The 16,700-nt window shown below is 38.6% G+C and overlaps 1 protein-coding gene across 3 annotated transcripts in view; it reads left to right on the top strand.

Moving 5' to 3' along the window:
- Nucleotides 1–16,700, top strand: part of VPS13B (vacuolar protein sorting 13 homolog B) — a 772,631-nt gene that overhangs the window by 396 nt on the left and 755,535 nt on the right. For all 3 annotated transcript variants that reach the window (XR_005724545.1, XM_040260994.1, XM_040260993.1), the window contains exons 2-3: nt 337–517; nt 13,130–13,273. Coding sequence is in view for 2 of the 3 variants with exons in the window: in XM_040260994.1 (XP_040116928.1) it covers nt 371–517; nt 13,130–13,273 (291 nt within the window). In the remaining variant the exon portion in view is untranslated. The remainder of the gene's footprint in view (nt 1–336; nt 518–13,129; nt 13,274–16,700) is intronic.

The raw sequence follows: 16,700 nt of genomic DNA, 5'->3' as shown, positions 1-16,700 counted from the left end.
GAAGCCGAGCCCGCCTCCTTCAGTTCCCACCGCCGGCACCGGCTTTCTTCAGGTCATCACCGCCTCCTCCTCCCGCTGCTAGCCGGGCGGGTTGAGGGCAGTTGTTCTAATGAGGAGGGCGTTGCTGTAGAGCCCACTTGAGTTTTCTCTGTTTCTGGGAGAAGGCGAGCGGCCGCTTTGGTGGTGGTGGTGGTGGTGGTGGTGGGGTGGGGGGGGTGGGGGTGGGGCTCTTGCTTTTTGGCCTCTACAACCCTTCCTGAGAAATGCTTTTTTTCCCTCAGGAATTGCACCACAGACTTAATTCCCTCTCCTGTTTCTGTCTTTACCTCCTTTCAGCTTCTGACTTTGTGACTCCTGTGTACCTTAAAAGATGCTGGAGTCGTATGTGACTCCCATTTTAATGAGCTATGTGAATCGCTACATCAAGAACTTAAAGCCGTCAGATCTACAGCTTTCGCTATGGGGTGGAGACGTGGTTCTCAGCAAGCTGGAGTTAAAATTGGATGTGCTGGAGCAGGTAAGCGGTGCAGCTGTCATGGATTGAAACGTTTTCAGCCTGTTTAGAAGTAATCTGGTCTTTCCTGCACTTTGATTTTATGCTTTAAAACCTTCGTTTTTCTGCTAATGTATTTAGGGCTATCTTGAAACTAGAGACCCTCTTCAGAAGCTTTTTCTTTTACAGTTTGTTGCTAGTGATGGATTGTTAGAATCGTAATCCCCCAAGTTGCCGCAACCGAAAAACAGTTTCATTGTTCTTGTCAGAATTCTTCCCCCATTTTACTCAGTTCTTAAACATTACCGAATATGCTAATTTACACTGCTAGGATTCTAAATGATGCTGGAAAATATTATATTCCCTTTTTCCCTTTTGGGGAATGAAGACAACAAGGTCAGATCTTGAGGAAAGTTCTCTTCCTAGGAAAGATGACATTACCCATGGAATCCTCAGAATATTGAGTAGACAAAGATTGAAAATGCCAGCATAATTGAAAACTTTCTTAATCACTTTTTAAATTTTCTTTTTAACGTCAGAATGGTCTGGTGCAAATTAACTGTAACTTCAAAGTTTATATATTAGGTCACTTACTACATTTATTATTAACATATATCAGGTAATTCTTTTAGGAGATTTAGATGCTATTTAGGAGATAAGGGAATTCACACCCATGGTGATGTTATTAATAATTTTTGGTTATATCCCACTGCTTTCTCTATTGTTGAATAATCTAGAGTTAACACTGAGAAATAATATTCTTGGTTTCTTCATCCTCTCTCCAAGATTGATTATCTTAATATTTTCATTGTTTTTTAATGAGCAGAAATCTTAAGCATACAGCTTAATTTTTGCATACTGGTGACACCTTTGTAACCACTATCCAGATCAAGAAATAAAGTATTTCCGGCACTCAGAAAGGCTCTCCTTGCTTCTTTGTAATTAGCAGCCCCACCCCTAAGACAGGTGATTGCTGTTCTGACTTCTGTCAACACACGTTTCTTGAACCTCTTCTTGAAACTTAAATAAATGGCAATCACTTGTGTTTGAATTCTTTTGTTAACATTGAGGCTAAGATTGACTCAAGTTGTTGCATGAAAGATAGTTTATTCTTTGTATTGCCTTGTTGTATTCCATTGTATAAAGATTCATTTTGCCTATTTTATGTATTTATTTTCCTTTTGATATACATTTGGATTTTTTTCTACTTTTGGCTATTATGAAGAAAGCTCTTATGAACATACTTGTATTGGACATAGGTGTTTATTTCCCTTAGAAGGCAGGCATATGTTTAACTTTAATGGATACTGCCAAATAGTTTTCTGGTGTGGTGGTGGTTTACTTACGCTAAGTTGTATCCCACTCTTGGAACACCATGGACTGTAGCCTGCCAGGCTCCTCTGTCCATGGGATTCTCCAGACAAGAATACTGGAATGGGTTGTCATTTGCTTTTCCAGGGGATCTTCCCAACTTTACATTCTCACCAGTAATGTGTGGGAATTACAGTTACTTCTCATTTTCTGCTGTTAAACAATGAGTTTGTTATTTTTAGCCTTTCCATGTACTATGGACTGTTTGTATATCTTTTTTCGGCGAAATGTGTGCTCAAGTCCTTTGCCCATTTAAAAATTTTTTGTACTTGTTACTGAGTTGTAGGAATTATTTATCAGTAGGAATTATGGTATCAGTCCCATATCGGGTACTATTTGCAAGTATTATCACCCACTGTGGGTTGACTTTTGACTCTGTTGATCATGTCCTTTGAAGAACTAAAGTTTTAAATTTTGACAAGTCCAACTTACACTTTTTTCTTTTGATGCCTGGGCTTTTGGTGTTATATCCAAGAAATCATTGCCAAATCCAGTATCATGAAGCTTTCCCCCTGTGTTTTCTTCTAAGAGTTTTATAGTTTTAGCTCTAACATTAGGTCTTTGATCACTTTGAGTTAATTTTTGCATATGATACAAGTATCCAAGTTCGTATGTTTTTGCATGTGGTTATTCAAGGGTTACTTAGAAGTGTGTTGCTTAATTTTCAGACATTTAGGGAATAGCTGATTATCTTTCTGTTATTGATTTCTAATTTAATTCCAAGTGTTGAGCATATTCTCTGATTTTGATCCATTATAATTTGACTCAGTATGTGGTCATGAATTTTTATTTTTGGAAATATTTCATTTGTAATTGATGAGAGATGTATCCTACAGTTGTTGCCTTTTTGTTCCATAAATGTCAGTTGCCTCAAATTGGTTACTCGAGTTCTTCAAATCTTATATATCCATATAGATTTTCATTGTCTGCTTGTTCTGTTAATTACAAAGAGATAGATCTTAATGGTTAACATTTCCAACTATGATTGTGAATTTGTCTACTTCCTTTTTATAGTTTTGTCAATATTGACTTTATGTGTCTTGAAGTTACATTGCTAAGTACACACAGGTATAGTATTTTGATATCTTATTTTTCAGTTCAGTTCATTTGCTCAGTTGTGTCTAACTCTTTGCGACCCCGTGGACTGTAGCACACCAGGCCTCCCTGTCTATCACCAACTCCCAGAGTTCACTCAGACTCATGTCCGTAGAGTCGGTGATGCCATCTAGCCATCTCATCCTCTGTTGTCCCCATCCCCTCCTGCCTTCAATCTTTCCCAGCATCAGGGTCTTTTCCAGTGAGTCAATTCTTTGCATCAGGTGGCCAAAGTATAGGAGTTTCAGCTTCAACATCAGTCCTTCCAATGAACACCCAGGACTGATCTCCTTTAGGATGGACTGGTTGGATCTCCTTGCAGTCCAAGGCACTCTCAAGAGTCTTCTCCAACACCACAGTTCAAAAGCATCAATTCTTTGGCCCTCAGCTTTCTTTACAGTCCAGCTCTCACATCCATACATGACTACTGGAAAAACCATAGCTTTGATTAAATGGACCTTTGTTGACAAAGTAATGTCTCTGCTTTTTAATATGCTATCTAGGTTGGTCATAACTTTCCTTCCAAGGAATAAGTGTCTTTTAATTTCCGGCCTGCAGTCACCATCTGCAGTGATTTTGGAGCCCCCCAAAATAAAGTCTGTCACTATTTCCATTGTTTCCCCATCTATTTGCCATGAAGTGATGGGACCGGATGCCATAATCTTAGTTTCTTAATATTGAGTTTTAAGCCAACTTTTTCACTCTCCTTTTTCACTTTCATTAGTTCAGTTCAGTCACTCAGTCATGTCCGACTCTCTGCGACCCCATGAATCGCAGCACCCCAGGCCTCCCTGTCCATCACCAACTCCCGGAGTTTACCCAAACTCATGTCCGTTGAGTCGGTGATGCCATCCAGCCATCTCATCCTCTGTTGTCCCCTTCTTCTCCTGCCCCCAACCCCTCCCAGCATCAGAGTCTTTTCTAATGAGTCAGCTCTTTGCATGAGGTGGCCAAAGTATTGGAGTTTTGGCTTTAGCATCAGTCCTTCCAATGAACACTCAGGACTGATCTCCTTCAGAATGGACTGGTTGGACCTCCTTGCAGTCCAAGGGACTCTCAAGAGTCTTCTCCAACACCACAGTTCAGAAGCATCAATTCTTCTGCACTCAGCCTTCTTCACAGTCCAACTCTCACATCCATACATGACCACTGGAAAAACTATAGCCTTGACTAGATGGACCTTTGTTGGCAAAGTAGTGTCTCTGCTTTTTAATATTCTATCTAGGTTGCTTATAACTTTTCTCCCAAGGAGTAAGCGTCTTTTAATTTCATGGCTGCAATCACCATCTGCAGTGATTCTGGAGCCCCCCCAAATAAAGTCTGACACTGTTTCCACTGTTTCCCCATCTATTTCTCATGAAGTGATGGGACCAGATGCCATAATCTTAGTTTTCTGAATGTTGAGCTTTAAGCCAACTTTTTCACTCTTCTCTTTCACTTTCATCAAGAGGCTTGTTAGTTCCTCTTCACTTTCTGCCATGAGGGTGGTGTCATCTGCGTATCTGAGGTTATTGATACTTCTCCCGGCAATCTTGATTCCAGCTTGTGTTTCTCCCAGCCCAGCGTTTTTCATGATGTACTCTGCATAGAAGTTAAATAAGCAGGGTGACAATATACAGCCTTGACGTACTCCTTTTCCTATTTGGAACCAGTCTGTTGTTCCATGTCCAGTTCTAACTGTTGCTTCCTGACCTGCATATAGGTTTCTCAAGAGGCAGTTCAGGTGGTCTGGTATTCCCATCTCTTTCAGGGTAGTATTCCCTCATTGCCTCTGAGATTTCTTTTTTTTAAATAACTTTGTCCAGTTTCTTCACTGCTTTTTGGGGAGAGAATTTGCCAGCCTTCTAACTTAGAATTCTTGAAGTCCTGTTTTAAATTTATTTTTATTTTGTGGTAAAAATGGGTATAGCATAAAATTTACCATCTTAACCGTTTTTAAGTGGGCAATTGTGTTTACTATATATACATTATTATTCAACAGATTTCTAGAACTTTGCATCTTCTGAAATGCCGGGGTCCAGCCACAGTGGATCCAGGGTAATTCAAAGGGGAGATGGCATCGGCGAGGGGAGATGGCATTGGCGAGGAGAATTTTATTTATTTAGAGATAAAAAGAGAGATTAAGAAAGAATAGTGTAGTGAAAAAACAGAGGAGAAAAGAGGCTGTATTCCTTGGTTTACATAGAAAGCCAATAAAGCCCCGAGACAAGGGACTTGCACCGTCTACGTAGGCTGCAGGCAACCGCTTGAATAGCGGAGGGTGCCCCACCTTGGGCTCCCTCTCGCGTGGGTCTTAGAAGCCCAGGCAAATCAGTAGACACAGCGAGCCTCTATGCTCCAGGTGGGAATTCAGCCTGAAACGGGAGAATAAGAAAAGAACGACATGGGGGAGCCAAGCATCGGAGCAAGACCCACAACTTTATTTTCAAAGGCAGCTTATATACCCAAGTTGTACATAAAGAAATAATGGAATATGCAGAGTTATGCAGGGGCAGCAGTCCTGACCGTTATTGAGACCAGGCTTTTTTTTGCATACCTTCCCGTATACAAAAGGTCTCAGGTGATTTACATTTTCTTCTGACCAAGAGGCCTGTTAACATTTTTATGGCTCTTTTCCTATATAAATGTCTATCAACCAGAAAACTCATTTTCTCGAAGTGTTTTTTCTTTAATCTGCATCACCCTCAAAGTACTAAATAAAGTTACATTCCTGTAGAACAAAGGTACAGTGGGTTATAACAAAGAAAGTACGTAACTCAAAGATCTAATGTTGCTAATGTCAGGGTTCAGTTCAGTTCAGTCACTCAGTCGTGTCCGACTCTTTGCGACCCCATGAATCGCAGCACCCCAGGCCTCCCTGTCCATCACCATCTCCTGGAGTTCACTCAGACTCACGTCCATCGAGTCCGTGATGCCATCCAGCCATCTCATCCTCGGTCGTCCCCTTCTCCTCCTGCCCCCAATCCCTCCCAGCATCAGAGTCTTTTCCAATGAGTCAACTCTTCTCATGAGGTTGCTAAAGTACTGGAGTTTCAGCTTCAGCATCATTCCTTCCAAAGAAATCCCAGGGTTGATCTCCTTCAGAATGGACTGGTTGGATCTCCTTGCAGTCCAAGGGACTCTCAAGAGTCTTCTCCAACATCACAGTTCAAAAGCATCAATTCTTTGGCGCTCAGCCTTCTTCACAGTCCAACTCTCACATCCATACATGACTACAGGAAAAACCATAGTCTTGACTAGACGGACCTTAGTCGGCAAAGTAATGTCTCTGCTTTTGAATATGCTATCTAGGTTGCTCATAACTTTTCTCCCAAGGAGTAAGTGTCTTTTAATTTCATGGCTGCAGTCACCATCTGCAGTGATTTTGGATCCCTCCAAAATAAAGTCTGACACTGTTTCCACTGTTTCCCCATCTATTTCCCATGACGTGATGGTACCGGATGCCATGATCTTTGTTTTCTGAATGTTGAGCTTTAAGCCAACTTTTTCGCTCTCCTCTTTCACTTTCATCAAGAGGCTCTTTAGCTCCTCTTCACTTTCTGCCATAAGGGTGGTGTCATCTGCATGTCTGAGGTTATTGATATTTCTTCCGGCAATCTTGATTCCAGCTTGTGTTTCTTCCAGTCCAGCGTTTCTCATGATGTACTCAGCATAGAAGTTAAATAAGCAGGGTGACAATATACAGCCTTGACGTACTCCTTTTCCTATTTGGAACCAGTCTGTTATTCCATGTCCAGTTCTAACTGCTGCTTCCTGACCTGCATACAGATTTCTCAAGAGGCAGTTCAGGTGGTCTGGTATTCCCATCTCTTTCAGAATTTTCCACAGTTTATTGTGATCCACACAGTCAAAGGCTTTGGCATAGTCAATAAAGCAGAATTAGATGTTTTTCTGGAACTCTCTTGCTTTTTCAATGATTCAGCGGATGTTGGCAATTTGATCTCTGGTTCCTCTGCCTTTTCTAAAACCAGCTTGAACATCAGGGAGTTCATGGTTCACGTATTACTGAAGCCTGTCTAGGAGAATTTTGAGCATTACTTTACTAGCATGTGAGATGAGTGCAATTGTGTGGTAGTTTGAGCATTCTTTTGCATTGCCTTTCTTTGGGATTGGAATGAAAACTGACCTTTTCCAGTCCTGTGGCCACTGCTGAATTTTCCAAATTTGCTGGCATATTGAGTGCAGCACTTTCAGAGCATCATCTTTCAGATTTGAAACAGCTCAACTGGAATTCCATCACCTCCACTAGCTTAGTTCGTAGTGATGCTTTCTAAGGCCCACTTGACTTCACATTCCAAGATGTCTGGCTCTAGATTAGTGATCACATCATCATGATTATCTGGGTCATGAAGATCTTTTTTGTACAGTTCTTCTGTGTATTCTTGCCACCTCTTCTTAATATCTTCTGCTTCTGTTAGGTCCAGACCATTTCTGTCCTTAATCGAGCCCATCTTTGCAGAAAATTTTCCCTTGGTGTCTCTAATTTTCTTGAAGAGATCTCTAGTCTTTCCCATTCTGTAGTTTTCCTCTATTTCTTTGCATTGATCGCTGAAGAAGGCTTTCTTATCTCTTCTTGCTAGTCTTTGGAACTCTGCATTCAGATGCTTATATCTTTCCTTTTCTCCTCTCTTCTTTTCACAGCTATTTGTAAGGCCTCCCCAGACAGCCATTTTGCTTTTTTGCATTTCTTTTCCATGGAGATGGTCTTGATCCCTGTCTCCTGTACAATGTCACGAACCTCATTCCATAGTTCCTCAGGCACTCTATCTATCAGATCTAGGCCCTTAAATCTATTTCTCACTTCCACTGTATAATCATAATGTCAGGGTTACTACCTGTTTTTTCTACATGCCAACTATATCAACAAATAAAAGATATGGAAACTTGGCAGCATGTATTGGCTCAACAATGAAACCCTTAATTAGTTCTATTTTAATGATTTTGACTCCTTGGAAGGCCCTTCAGTTCAGTTCAGTTCAGTCGCTCAGTCGTGTCCAACTCTTTGCGACCCCATGAATCACAGCACGCCAGGCCTCCCTGTCCATCACCATCTCCCGGAGTTCACTCAGACTCACGTCCATCGAGTCCGTGATGCCATCCAGCCATCTCATACTCGGTTGTCCCCTTCTCCTCCTGCCCCCAATCCCTCCCAGCATCAGAGTCTTTTCCAATGAGTCAACCCTTCTCATGAGGTGGCCAAAGTACTGGACTTTCAGCTTTAGCATCATTCCTTCCAAAGAAATCCCAGGGTTGATCTCCTTCAGAATGGACTGGTTGGATCTCCTTGCAGTCCAAGGGACTCTCAAGAGTCTTCTCCAACATCACAGTTCAAAAGCATCAATTCTTCGGTGCTCTACCTTCTTCACAGTCCAACTCTCACATCCATACATGACCACAGGAAAAACCATAGCCTTGACTAGACGGACCTTAGTCGGCAAAGTAATGTCTCTGCTTTTGAGTATACTATATAGGTTGGTCATAACTTTCCTTCGAAGGATTAAGTGTCTTAATTTCATGGCTGCAGTCACCGTCTGCAGTGATTTTGGAGCCCCCCAAAATAAAGTCTGACACTGTTTCCACTGTTTCCCCATCTATTTCCCATGAAGTGATGGGACCAGATGCCATGATCTTCGTTTTCTGAATGTTGAGCTTTAAGCCAACTTTTTCGCTCTCCTCTTTCACTTTCCATTTCTAGAATTTTTTAAGCTTCCTGTGCCTCTCGAGGTTGGGAGGCTGTAAACAATCACATGGGTAGCTGTAATTGTCAGGACAAACCTATCAGGCAGGCTAGAAAGCCATCAGAGGGCTTTTTGGTTTGAAACAGTCTTATTATGCCCATGAGACTCATTATCTAAAAGCTCTGAATTAACTTTTTCCAGAAAAAGGTGATGGGGGGACAGCCCCCTGTTAATGTCAGAGGAGTTGGTGAAAGGCATAATATAGTAAGCAGACAGATTCTGGCTTTGGGGTAGGTGCTTGAGTAGGTCCAGGGAGATTCCCTCGAGATCAGACTCGCCTTTGCCTGTCGGGTCTCTTCCTCATGACCTTTGCCATGGGCGGTATTCCTCATGCTGGCTCCTGGCACTGAAACTTAGGCTCTTTAGCCACAAAACTACTGCTTCTCTTTTCTTTCTCCCCCTGGCCACCACTGTTCTTCTGTGTCTATGAATTTGACTACTTTAGGTACCTTTTGTAAGTGAAGTTAGACAATATTTGTCTTTTTGTGACTGGCTTAGTTGACTTAGCACGATGACCTTGAGGTTCATTATATGTTGTAGGCTGTAACAGAATTTCCTTTTTAAAGACTAAGTAATATTTCATCATATGTATATACCACATTTTCTTTATCCTTATCTTTCAGTGGACATCAGGTTGTAGTAACCTCTTGACTGTTGTGAATAATGTTGCAAAAAACATTGTTGTACAAGTATGTTTTCAAGATCCTGCTTTCGGTTTCTTTTTAGGGTGTACTCAGAACTGAGATTGCTGGCTTATATGGTAATTCTGTTTTTAATTGTTTGAATAATCTCCATACTGTTTTCTATAGTGCTTGTACTATTTTACCTTTTCAGCAACAGTGCGCAAGGGTTATACATTCTTGATATACTTACCACACATTACTTTCTGTGGTGGTGGGTTTTGTTTGTTTTTGTTCTTGTTTGTTTGTTTGTTTGTTTTGATAGGGGCCCTGCTAACATGTGAGATGATATGTCATTATGGTTTTTAATTTAATTGATTTATGGCTGTGGTGGGTCTTCGTTGCTGAATGCTGCTTCCTCTAGTTGAGGCAAGAGTAGTGGCGGCTGCTCTCGCTGCAGTGTGTGGGCTCTTCATTGGGGTGGCTTTTCTTTTTGCAGCCCACGAGCTCAGTAGTTGTGGTGCATGGGCTTAGTTTCACTGCAGCATGTGGAGTCTTCTCGAACCAGGGATGAAACTCCTGTCTCCTGCATTGGCAGGCAGATTTTTAACCATTGGACCACCAAGGAAATCTGCCATTTTGGGTTTAAAAAAAAATAATTTTATTAATTTGTTTTAGTTTTGCCTTTGCTGGGCCTGTGTTGCTATGCAGGCTTTTGTCTAGTTGGGGCGCGTGGAGGCTACTCTATAGTGGTGGTGCTCGGCCTTCTCATGGCAGGGGCTTTTCTTGTTGCAGAGCACAAGGCGTAGGGCACATGGGCTTCAGTAGTTGCGGCTCGTGGGTTTAGTTGCTCCTTGGTCTGTGACATCTTTCCGGACCAGGAATCAAACCCGTGTCTCCTGCATTGGCAGGCAGATTCTTTACCTCTGAATCACCAGGGAAGCCCTGTCATTCTGGTTTTGATTTGTATTTCTCTGATTAATGATGTTGAACATTTTTTCCTTTTTGTTGGCCTTTTGTCTGTGTTCTTTTGAAAATTTCTATTCAAGTCAATTCTCCATTTTTAAAATTTGGTTATTTTTTTGTTGTTGAGTTGTTGTAGTTCTTTATGTCATCTAAATTTTAAACCCTTATCAGATAGTTTCTGTTTCTCCCATGTGATTGCCTTTCTGTTTTGCTGAGTGTTTTCTTTGCTTTCTGGAGGTTTTTAGGTTTGATTTAGTCCTATGCATCTATTTTTGCTTTTGTGCCCTGTTACATTCATTTTTAAAGTATCCCTTTTTTTCCTGTGAGGATATTTTGTAATAGCCTTTCTACAATGTGATTTATGAGAGCTATTCAGTTCCTTTTGTGCAGCCATAGATATTCTGTTTTAGGGATGCATTGTTTTCCTGAGTAGTTCCAAGTAAATAAAAATTTTTTTAAGTTGTACAGTATATTTTAATAATGAAAAAGAATGAAAAGAAAATCATTTCTTTTGGTTACCTTAGGATGACCCACTTGTTTTAACAGTCAACATTTTCTTTTGCCTTTTATAAGGTGTAAATGTTCCTATTTGTTTATCACAGCAACTCTGAGATGAGGAAATGGAAATGATCTTGCTTATAGTGAGTTGATTAATAAGTGAACTTCAGTTGGATTACCAGCATGGGCCATGTGATTCAAAATTCCATGTTTTAATATAGGATATTGTCCCTTATGTTAATGTTCAATTAGTCATTCAGATAAGATTAGTAGTATTCTGGTGATAACAAGGTCTAGAGTTTGATTTAGGTGTCTTTTAACTTGTTCTAAGAAAATCCAGTTTTGCCCATAGATTGCAAGTTTTGGTAGTCATTTCACGAACGTATCATTGTTACACACCTCAGGGGTAGAGATAGAAATGTTATTGAAAAAACCAATGGAAATGTACTCATTGCTCATAAAGGAAGTTAGATGTAGTGTAGTTTTATTAAGAGCAAGGGCTCTGGCGTAATAATTTCCAGTTTCGGCTCGTTAAGATGAGTTATTTTGAAAGTTATTTGACCTTTCTGTGCCTCAGATTTTGGAAATGTCATTGAAACATTATCCAGATGAATGTATAACCAATGGAAGTGTACTTGTTGCTCCTAAAGGAAGTTAGAAACAGTGTAGTTTTGTTAAGAGCAAGGGCTCTGGCATAATACTTTCCAGTTTTGAATCATGTCTCTCTCTAAGATGAGTTATTTTTGAAAATTATTTGACCTTTCTGTGCCTCAGATTTTTTTAATCTATAAAGTGGGTATAATAGTATTTACTTTTTGGGGTTCCTACAAAGATTAAATGTTGCATGCGCGTAAAGTACTTAAAAAAGTGCCTGGTACACAGTAAGTGCTCATTAACATGGTATTCATTGTAGACACTGATCAAAATATAATCTCTCCCATTGATCAATGCTTGGAGAAATTACTGCATCTTTAAAGTTAATGAAATATTGAGAACTGTTAAAATCGTGACATTCTGTTAGAATAGTAGAAATATCAATAGATTTTTAGTATTCTGCTCTTTAATAAGCTTGTTGAAGACATAAAAGAGGCTTTTACATTTGTAGTAATAGTGTCTTTATATTGATGGCCTTTGAGGAAGACAGTGTCCTAAGCACTTTATGTAAATTAATTGATTTAATCCCCAAACACACTACTATTATCCAGTTTTATGGATAAAGAAACTGAGATGCAGAGATGTGGTACAAGTTGCCTCTTGTCATTGTGCTAGTAAGTAGCAGGTGTAGGATTAAATCCCCTTGTGCTGGTTCCAGATTTATTGGTCTTAACCATTTTGCTGTACTGTCTATATATGTATGTTTAGCTACATTACTGCTGTGTTGCTAAACCAAGGTGGATACTTCTTGGATGAAGGAACAGCTTAATATTTATTTTAACTTTCACAAATAGAGTTACAATAATGTGACTGAAATACAGTCTAAATGCAATTTATTATTACCTTTCTTGTTGTTGGTTTATGACATTTTATCTGAAGGTGAAACGATTTAGTATAAGGTGGTTGTGGTAACCTTTGTTTTCATTTCTAACCTTTTAAACCATGAAACAGTTATAAAACATTTAAAATTTATCATCATATAGTTTCTAGGTATGATCTTCAGGTAAAGTTCAGGACTTTTTTTTTTTTTTCCCAAAGTTGATCAGTGTTTATTTTGTCAGGTCATTCTCCTGTCTTTAATTCAGTTCCCCTCTTTCATCTTGCCTTAAAATCCTGTTCTGTTATCATTTCCATTTAGCAAAATAAGAAACAGAGACCTTGACAGGTTAAGTGCCTTATTAAATATAACTTGCACAATACGTTTTTGTAGCTCATCAGTAACTATACTTTAGCAAGTTATTTGATGCTGCTTTTTGATGAACAGTAATTCCCCCAATTTTTTTTTGTTGTTATATGATGAAATTTATTGCTTTTTATATTTTTTTAAATTGGAGGATAATTGCTGTATAATGTTGTGTTGGTTTCTGCTGTACAACAGTGTAACCCAACTCTCAGTATATATCTGTGTCCTCTCTGGAGTCGCCCTCCCACCCCATCGCATCCCCGCCATCGTACCCCTCTAGGTCATCGCAGTGCACGGAGCTGGGTTCCCAGCGCTGCTCAGTGGCCCCCTGCTCGCTAGCTGTTTTACAGATGGTAGTATATGTATGTCAGTGCTACTCTCTCAATTCATACCACCCTCCCTAGAATATTTTTGTGTTGGAAATTTTCTCTTTTCAGAAAGTATTTTGGATATTAGAATGAAAAAACAATTAAGCTCTTACTAAATTTTATTTAATGTTTTGTGTTTTAAGGAATTGAAATTACCATTCACTTTTTTAAGTGGACATATTCATGAACTGAGGATCCACGTACCATGGACAAAACTGGGTTCAGAACCAGTGGTAATTACCATCAATACAATGGAATGCATTTTGAAACTTAAAGATGGAATACAGGTAAGAAATTATTGAACCTAGTTGTTTATGTTGACCAATTAAAATACTTTATTTTTGGGGGGCTGTTCTGGGGCTTCATTGCTGTGAGTCAGCTTTCTCTAGTTGTGGCAAGCTGCAGCTACTCTCTAGTTGTGGTGAACAGGCTTCTCATCGTGATGGACTTCTTTTGTTGTGGAGCCCAGGCCCTAGGGTGTGTGGCCTCCAGTAGTTGCAGCTCCTGGGCTCTAGAGCGCAGGCTCAGTAGTTGTGGTGCGTGAGCTTAGTTGCTCAGCTGCCTATGGGATCTTACTGGATCAGAGGTCGAAACTGTGTCTCCTGCATTGGCAGGCAGATTCCTTACCACTGAGCCACCAGAGAAGCCCCGACCAATTTAATAGTTATTAGTAATTATTTCTTTAACTTTTAGAACAGGCCAGCTTTTACATAAACAAATCTTAGCTTATACACTTAACTTTTTTGTTTTTGGCTTCACTGGGTCTCTGTTACAGGCTCAGTAGTTGTCCCACGTGGGCTTAGTTGTCCTGTGGAATGTGGATCTTAGTTCCCCTACCAGGGATTGAACATAATGTCCCCTGTACTGGAAGGCAGACTCAATCACGAGGGAAGTTCCACACTTAATTTTTTTTTTTTTAAACAGAACTATGAAAGTAACAATTAATTGCAAAAGAGTTTTCTTAAATTTGGATAAAACATCCCAGCAGTTATTTTCATATTAATCTTACTTAATCTAGTCATAGCCTTAGTAGGGATTATGCTTATTGCTTATTACCTTTATCTATAAGAAATGGGGTCTGATTGTGTTCAATTTTTAGGTGAAGGTTTTTGAATTTTCAGAGGATCTGTATGATTTTTATTTCCTTACATGACATTTCTAAATGAGATGAAATGTTTTAAAGTTATATTTTGAGAGGATGAAAATATATTGAATTTACCTTCATACCAAATTTCACTGTATCTTTGAAATTTTGTCATTAGAAACTGATATTTTGGACTTAATTCTTCTTTGACCCATGTTACATTTCATTTCAGTGTTTTTTTTGTTAAGATATAATACTGATTTTAAGGAGTTTGTATGAAAAATTTTCTAATTTAGGAAGCAAACAGGTTTGGACAGCAGCATGTTTTGATAGATTTTTCCACTTTTATCCTGTATAAAAGTAGTGTCATAGTCTTTCATTTTTATGACTTATTCCTTAGCCCATTATTTAATTTTCAATTTTAAGGAAGGCTTTCTAGAACCAAGTGAATTGATGAGTATTATTAAATTTTAATCTCTGTGAAATGAGTTAAGGCTATTTATAAATTGGTAAGATCATTTCCTTCTTGAAGTAGATAACTTTGAGTGTCATATGAAATCACTGGGCTCAAACTTTTTTTCTTTCTGTGAAATCCCTTAATTCTGAACCTTTATTTTCCATTTCAACTTAACTAGTGTAAATTCCTGGAAATGAGTGTATCAGTGCTATACTCTCATTAAAATTTATTTTGTGAACTTTAAATATTTGAGATATTGATTTGGAAATCTGTAGATAGTTATGGGCAACAAAATTTTATTTTACATTTATATTCAGTAATACTTAAATGGTTCTTAATCATTATGTTCTTGAAATTTAATTTTTTTAAGAAGTCTGGACTTGGTTATACCACCCATGCAGTGTTCCATATTAAGTGGAAAAAAAAATCCAGACACTTAAGTATTTTTTCAATGGGAAGGTGGAACTTTCAAGGCCAGATGTCCCATAAGAAACACATTTTAAAAGAGGCAAATTATAACTAATTATAGAGGTTTCAGTAAAAGATTTGTAACACATGACTTAGCGTAACCTAGAACTAATATTGGATATTGGACCATGCATATGGCTACTGCAGGAATGATCAGATTTCCTGCTTGTGTGGTATTTGAGACTTGAATTTTGTGGTGTGTACAGCAAAAGGTCAAGTGTCATGAGTGTAAACCACTCTCAAAACAAGTATTTTTTACAGATGTTTAAAATTTTGAGCTTGAAAGGATTTTTGAAAATTGCAGTTGACATTTGGACAAATTATTCAGCAGTGTGCACCCCTGGAGAGTTACGCTTCAGTTTATACTGGTGATTAGAATTAATTTTTTTTTTAACTGTGCCATGAAGTATGCAGGATCTTAGTTGCCCAACCAGGAATCGAACCCCAGTCATCTGCAGTGGAAACACAAGAGTCTTAACCACTGGACCACGAGGGAAGTCCCTGGTGTTAATTTTTTGGTGAAATTATTATAGAGGAAACATTTAAAAATAGTTTATTTTCCTACTTTAAGCTTTGATTAGTATAATAGGAAATTAAGTTAAAAAATCATATATGTACTAGTAAAATTGAGTAAGCCCATATTTGACATATTATTTCTAATTATTACAAAAGCATAATGAAGAAAAGACTTACTTTCTAAATGTAACATGGGATTGTAGGTAAAATGAAGGGGCCTTTTAGAGTTACAGATATGAATCTGCTGGAAATACTATTAATGTATGAGAAAGTAATAAAATAAAATTTTCAGTGTCAGTGCACTGAAAAGCATTGCAAGATATGTAATCTCTGCAAACTACTTAGGAAAAAAGATTTATAATTGTGACTCCAATGATAATTATACTGCCTTAACATGTCTCTGATCATTTTTAATTATAGAGTTTTTTTTTTTATGTGAAGGTGACTAACTTGTGTGTTAGGTAAGGTCATCTTGATGTTCACTCTGAATTATTTTAACACATTGATATTCCACTTAGAAAGCATTGTTATTCACGCTGAGAGACAGGTCTGTGTTAGTTATACTCACCTTTAGATCCTGCAGATTTGTATTGTTTTTATTTTTCTTTTTTGGACTCAAGACACAGAATTTGATTCATGACACATCATCACTAGTGATCCAGGTCTGATTTGTTTATTTATTTAACTATTTTTGTCCACGCTAGTCTAAAAAATACGTGTGGAACCAGCATACAGCTCAAGGTTGAAAACCTGACCAGTTATTTACATTGAACTATATGCTCCTCTTCTTTTGCATATTCTTGTTTATCTTCTATGGACCTCATCTGTAAAATAGGACAAGACTTGCTACATAGTTCTTTTATTTGATTGTGTATGCTTTCTCTGTTCATTGTGTTTATAAGTAAAAAAAAAAAAAAACCTGCTTCAATGTATGGAGAGTAGTCAATTTTTATTTATTTGTTTTTGTACAATATTTTTATTTTTATTTTATTTTTAAATTTATTTATTTTAACTAGAGGCTAATTACAATATTATATTGGTTTTGCCATACATCAGCATGAATCTGCCACGTGTGTACACGTGTTCCCAATCCTGAACCCCCCTCCCACCTCCCTCCCCATACCATCCCTCTGGGTCATCCTAGTGCACCAGCTGCAAGCATCCTATATCCTGCATCGAACCTGGACTG

Source organism: Oryx dammah, unplaced genomic scaffold, assembly GCF_014754425.2.
Source record: "Oryx dammah isolate SB20612 unplaced genomic scaffold, SCBI_Odam_1.1 HiC_scaffold_19, whole genome shotgun sequence".
Lineage (NCBI taxonomy): Eukaryota > Metazoa > Chordata > Mammalia > Artiodactyla > Bovidae > Oryx > Oryx dammah.
Note: the sequence above shows the minus strand (reverse complement) of the source record. Positions and strands in the feature narration are given on the sequence as shown.